This window comes from Quercus lobata, chromosome 8 (assembly GCF_001633185.2).
Source record: "Quercus lobata isolate SW786 chromosome 8, ValleyOak3.0 Primary Assembly, whole genome shotgun sequence".
Lineage (NCBI taxonomy): Eukaryota > Viridiplantae > Streptophyta > Magnoliopsida > Fagales > Fagaceae > Quercus > Quercus lobata.
In genome coordinates this window covers 10,766,674-10,773,142 of record NC_044911.1, presented here as the reverse complement: position 1 = coordinate 10,773,142, position 6,469 = coordinate 10,766,674, and the positions used below count along the sequence as shown (strand labels likewise).

The window sequence follows — 6,469 nt, the reverse complement described above, 5'->3', positions numbered from 1 at the left end:
AAAAAATTACAGCAACACTGATCGGCATCAGGTGGCGTGGCGAGGCCGAACAGAAGAGAGAAAAGCAACAACAATAAGTAAAAAAAAAAGAGATGGGTTGATAGGTCCAGTCTGAATGTCTAAGGAAGAATGAGAGAGGAGAGGAAAAAAAAAGGAATAAAGTGATGAGAGAGGAGAGAGAAAAGAGCATAAAAAATAATAAAACCATATGCCATTTTGTTCCGTACCATGCCAAAGTTGAGACGGTACTGTAGCATGTCTCAAAATTTTGACACATTTAACATACCTCATGATGCTCTGCTTTTGATGTTTGGTGTGTCAAATGCCAAACACACCTGATAGTGATGTTCTAAGGGTAAAAAAAAAAGCAAGAAGATTATTTTATTTTAGTTATTAAATTTAATTTTTCGAGAGATTGTGATAATTTTTAAATTAATAGTTTTTAGCATTGAAAATATATATTTTTTAACAGTTTATGGAAATTTTTGGATAGAATGATTAACAGTTACAACAAATGTGACTCATATAACAAAAAGGAAACTTAAATAGATGAAAATAACAATTTATTAAACTTAATAAACCGTGCAAATTATATTTTTGAAAGGAAAAAAAAAAAAAAACTAAAAATGAGTTTTGCAGCATTTTCATCTTTAGAGCCTCCTTAGTTTTTGCAAAAAATTTTGTCTATTTTAACATAATAAATTACATTTTCTATTTTACATACTTGCATTTCAAAACACTCAATATTAGATTATTTATTTACACTACATTTTGTTAAAATATCATTGTTCTTGATTTTTTAATTATTTCTCTTTTATTACACACAACAATTATCATCCATTCTCTTTCTTTTTTCTCAAGATACAAAAAAAAATAAAAAACTAAATACAAAATACTCTGTTAACGTAGCAAACTCGATAAATTTATACATGGCCTATTATTGACCATTTTTTGAAAAAACTGAGTAATTTTACACTTTTTTTTTCTTCTATCATAAACCCAAACTTGGCTTTAAAATGAATGGTCTGTTGAGAAGAGTAGAAAGTAGAAACTTGAGAGTGGTCTGCTGAGGTCAAATAAAAAAAAAAAAACAAAAAATCCCAGCTCCAGCAAACCCTAACCTTCGTGATGGCCCATTTAGGTTCTCAATCGAACTCAAAATGCGCGGAATATTTTTGGGACAAAGACAGGCTTAGCAATCTACCGGACTCTCTCCTTTGTCACATTCTTTCTTTCCTTCCGACCAACGAAGCCGTTGTCACAAGCATTTTGTCGAGCAGGTGGAAGACCCTCTGGACTCTCGTCCCAAAAATCGATTTCCAAGATACATCCATCAGGGGCCGCAGTGTTTCGCCTCTACGCATACTCTACAGTGTTTTAGCTCAACACACAGCACCCATCCTCTCAAATTTCACCCTCTCATGGCGTTCTCCTTGTGACTCTTCTCATTTTACAATTGGGTCGACACCGCCATATTGCGCAATGTCCAAACACTCGATCTCCATTTTGAGTGTGGACAACTTTTCGAGTTGCCCCATACCGTTTTTCATTGCAAAATATTAGTGGGTCTGGAATTATATGGCGAAATTGAGCTCGATCTTCCTCCTTCCTTTCAACTCCCAAGCCTCAAGATTCTGCGTCTCTGCGAAATTTGTTATACTTCCGACAACTCTTTCTCGAGCCTCTGCTCCGCCTGCCCAAACCTCGAAGATTTGACGGTGATATACGAGTTTATAGTCGGTAATGTCAATATTGTCAGTTTTAAAATAAGCTTACCCTTTCTGAAACGTTTACGTATCGACTTCATATCATTTGATACCGAACCTCCTGATTACAAGCTTGAAATATACGCCCCAATTCTCGAGCGCTTTCGCTTTTTTGGTTATTTGTCAAACGTGGTTTTCCTTGAAAAACTAGCCCACTTAATTGAAGCACATTTCGTTGTTTGTGGACTAGGCCATGTATTTGAGATGTGTTATTCAGATAAGGTATTCAAGATTGTAAGGGCACTAAATAGCTCTAAATTCCTTGAACTATTTCCTGGTGATGTAGAGGTAAGACCCCTTTTATCTTTTGTTATGGTTTTCATGTTTTTTGTTGATGAATATTGTTAGGACTAAGCTTATTGTGTTTATAATGTTGCGGTGCAGTGCATCGGCTTTGGTTACATATATCCTTCCATGTTCCAAAATTTGGTCCGGTTGAACTTTAAAGTTACTCAATCGAATTGGCACGTGCTACAATCCTTGCTCGTAGTGGCTCCTAATTTAGAAGTTCTTGTTCTTGATAAGGTTAGTTAACTAGTAAAGTTTGTCAGAAATCCGACTATATGGTTAATTCATGTACCCTAAACATACACTAATGATCTACTACCGTACCGTTGTTATATGTTGTCACCAGCATTATTATCGTAAAAATCAGTTATGCTGTATGGAGCCACCGGATGGTTCCGGTTGTTTGTCATCGCGCCTGACAACTTTTAATTTTAATGGATATGAAGAATTGGAACATGAAGTTGAATTCATCAAATATATTCTAAAGGAGGCAATAGTCTTGAACACAATCACAATTAAAATTTCTGCTCTACATTCAAAGGAAAGTGTTCTCAAGAAATTATCAATGTTCCCAAGGCACTCAACAACATGTCTACTTACAGTTGAAATAGGTATATTACTTTAACTGGTACTTAGCAACTACATTTAAAGGTATGTTGTAAATATTTTATCTTTATAATAGAGCCTCTCTACATGGTGAAATGACATTACTATTTTCTGGTTGTTATTTGGGTGTGAGATTGTTTGATAGAATTTGTTCCCTGGGTTTGTGACAACTAATATGCAGAAGATTCATTTGACCTTCATACAATAAGCATGTTTGATTTTTGAATCAAGCTAAAATTTTGATAATGGATTGTTCATGAATAAGCTTTTGCTACCTCTTGATTTGTGCTGAAATTTTAGATTCTGGCTCACTCAATTTGTTGCCTAACTATGACAATTGAGAAGGTAAAATAATTGATTGTTTCAATCAAAAGTGTGACCTCAAAAATTTCTTTTCGAAATAAACACTTGTAAGTTTTGAAGTACTACCAATTAGCTCTAGCTCAAATGACACTTACTCCTCCCTCCATAATAGGGTGGAGTTTAAGTTCACTAGTTCAAGACTCAGGAGGTGCATGTGTAACTTACCAATAAAAATGATTGAAATACATTTTTCCTTTCAAATTTAGTTTTTTCTATATCCATCTTCATGAATATTTGTACTCTTGCAGACGACTCTTTGGAGTAATTGGTGGCAACTTCTTTTGACATAGCAACTTCTTTATGTGGCTTGACAATGTGCTTGACTAGAGTATGCTATGCACCCCAACGGAGTTGGATATAGTAGTATGTACTTCTTGGTGTAGATGAAGTGGTATAGTAAGATTGCAAAGTTAAATCTTTTTGGGAGCTTCTGCTTTATTACTGCTTGTATTTATTAAATCCTTGCAAGCCCTTTGTTTATTAATGAACTTCTAGATTCTTGTGGGAAAAAGTACTTGGTGATCCATGTTTAGTTCATGAATTCATGTATATTGATGGTATTTATTAGTCAATTCCAAGTGGTAGCACAATAGGCTAGGGATGCCTCATAAAGTAGAGGTCACTAGTTTGAATTTCCTCTTCGCCCTCTCCTGGGGCCAAAACTCACTTATCAAAAAAAACAAAAAAGATGGGTATTTAGTAGTGGTAAGGACCTGTTTTTGGGCTGTTTAACACCTGTATCTTAAATGTGATTGTATTTTGACTAGGAAGCTTCTAGACCCAAACTGTTATAGTTCTTCTGGTGTGAATCTTATTTGCTTACATGGCTTATGGAGAACCTGTTAGTTCGTGTTGCATCTGTAACAGGGTATTCAAATCCTTTTAATTTATATTTCACCACAAAAAAACCATGTATGGACAGGTTTCCCATCCATCTAATTCTTATACTTTCTTCATTTTTTGTGTTGCTTTTATTTATATTTTTGCTACTGTTTTTGCTGTCTTTTGTCCTCCCTTTGCACAAGAGACAATGCAAACAATTTTTTATTTCAATTATTATTATTTTTTTAAAATGAACCCAAATTTTTTTTTTTTTTTTTTTTTTTGATTTCTTTAGATTAGGATCTACATATTTTCACTTATGCATCTTCTCAATTTTCGTTTCTTTATTAGTTTCTTTAAGAGATTTATCTTGTATGCTCATTCGGATTTTACCCTTGTGTTTCTTCATATTTCAATAAAGTTTGTTAGTTATCAAAAAAATTTCTGCCTTAGTTCCTTCTCAACCCATGAGATATGTTGAGTTTCTATGGCTTTCTGCTGTAATGTTGAGTTGCTTTGGCTTTCTTCTGTACTGCAACCAATTGCTTTGGATCAAGATCCACTTGTATGCATTAATGTTTCTCCTCCAGCATGTTCTAAAGTTCTACATTCTGATGAATATCAGAACCTCCCTCTGAATATAAAGATGGATGTTTACCAAATGGAAGTAGGCCTTGTCAGAACGAACTTTCCTCATTTTCTTAGCCTGCGACTCCATTCTGGAAGTGTCTATATTGTCTGTTTATTGTCTAGTTATCATTGAATAGGATAGCATCTCTTCTAAGTATTCAGATCCGGTTTCTACAAAAATTTCCATTTTACTATCTCAAAAGTTACTTTCATTTATATCATACAATTTTACAATATACCTATCATCTCAACTTTTATTTTACCATACTACACATTAAAATAATATAAAGTAAAATAAAAATAATATAAAAATATTTCTCACTTCTCTCTCTAATCTCTATTTCTCTTACTACACATTAAAAAAGTATTATTTAGTTTTACAATTTTTTTGGATTTACAAGTCTGGGTAATGGGGGGTTTTTGGAGTTTTGATACTAAAATATACCAACATATGGCATTTGAATGACCCAATGCTAATGGTCATTTATGTTTAACATGTTAGTCTTTTATTGTTGTTTGTAAGCTTGGCTTACCCAATGGTCCTGATACTCCCAACATTACCTTCTGTTTTTTAATATGGGAGGAGGTGTTATTTGATCTAAAAGCTCATTGGCTTCAATGCACTAACCTATTTTCAGCACGTCTCTAGTGTGACCCCTTTTTTTTTTTTCTGATAACGATTAAATTACCAAACTCAGGATCTCATGCTCTAATACCATGTTAAATTACCGATTATTCCAAAAGTTTAAGTTATTGGGATATGGTAAATTTAATCATTTAACCACATATTTCTAATAATAACAGTCTCTAGTGTGACCCTAGTGTGACATTAAGTGCTTCCAAAGATTCTTCTGTACGAAGGGAGTACTTGATTTTCTAATGGTGGTGTTAATTGACCAAGCTGAATTTTTCTCCCTAATTCAAAATCATTGAAATTGTAAGTGAAAAGCAACTGGAAGGAGAATGGTATAAATGGGATAGTTACGCCATTCTTGAATTGTGGATAAACTTAATTAATTGTAAGGGGCGCAATTCTTGTCAACAAGTTCATACAACTAAAACCTTTTGAGCTTCAACATTGAAAGTAAAAACTCTTTAGTGCACTATGAGTTTTTGATAGAAATAATGAACTGACGATATAGGAAGTAGAGTTAAATTACAGAAATTTAACTGAAAAGAGCTTTAATATTTAGAGTCTTTGACAAACTAAAATGTTAAAGTTTCTTAAAGTTGTTACAATTGTATATAACTTGCTAGGTATATAATTTTATTAATCCATCCATTGATAGGAATGTTGTCAACTGCAACAAAGTTGAAAGGCCAAAAAAGAGAGACCATATTATCGATGCGAGGGGCATGAAAAGAACAGGTGTTCTATTGCTTCACTGTGGTAAGAGTAAAGTGCAAAGAGAAGTCAGATTAAACCCATTTTTCATTAAGAACAGATTTGGTAGGCAAGATATTCCGTACTAGTTTCCACAGCATCAGCTTTAGCCTTACTTTTATTTTGAGTTTCCTAGGGTACGTTTGGTACACTAAATGTAGATTACATTAGAAATAGTAATCTTTATTACTGGGAATATAAAACATTGTAATGGAATAACTATTACTATTCATAAGTTTGGTTGTTACATATGGAAAGCTTGTAAAATATGATGTATAAGGAAACTTTATATTTTTGGAAATATATTAATTTTAAAGCCTATTATATATACTAAGGAATAGCTATTACATCCATTTTAAAGAAGAATAGTTATTCTTCAATTTAAAGAATAGTCATTCCAATGTAATAACTAATCCATATAATAAAGATGCAACCAAATGACCGAATTGCTATTACACATGAATAATTATTCCATTACAGGAGCTATTACAGCATACCAAACGTACCCTAAGTGTTTCCACCCCGTTTGATCAAGAGAGCCTGTGTCTAGGAAGCCATCTAATCTTTGATTTAAATCAACACAAGTTTGCAAAAATGAAAAGAAAAAGTA

General features: G+C 33.2%; 1 protein-coding gene across 1 annotated transcript; it reads left to right on the top strand.

Annotated features, from left to right (window-relative positions):
• Positions 1–1,046: 1,046 nt before the first annotated feature.
• LOC115957805 (putative F-box/FBD/LRR-repeat protein At4g26350) lies at positions 1,047–3,763 on the top strand. The gene is made up of 4 exons (XM_031076136.1): positions 1,047–2,054; positions 2,151–2,291; positions 2,401–2,665; positions 3,272–3,763. Exons 1-4 carry the CDS (start codon positions 1,971–1,973, stop codon positions 3,286–3,288), a joined length of 507 nt encoding a protein of 168 aa, XP_030931996.1. The 5' UTR covers positions 1,047–1,970; the 3' UTR covers positions 3,289–3,763.
• The last annotated feature ends 2,706 nt before the right edge of the window (positions 3,764–6,469 follow it).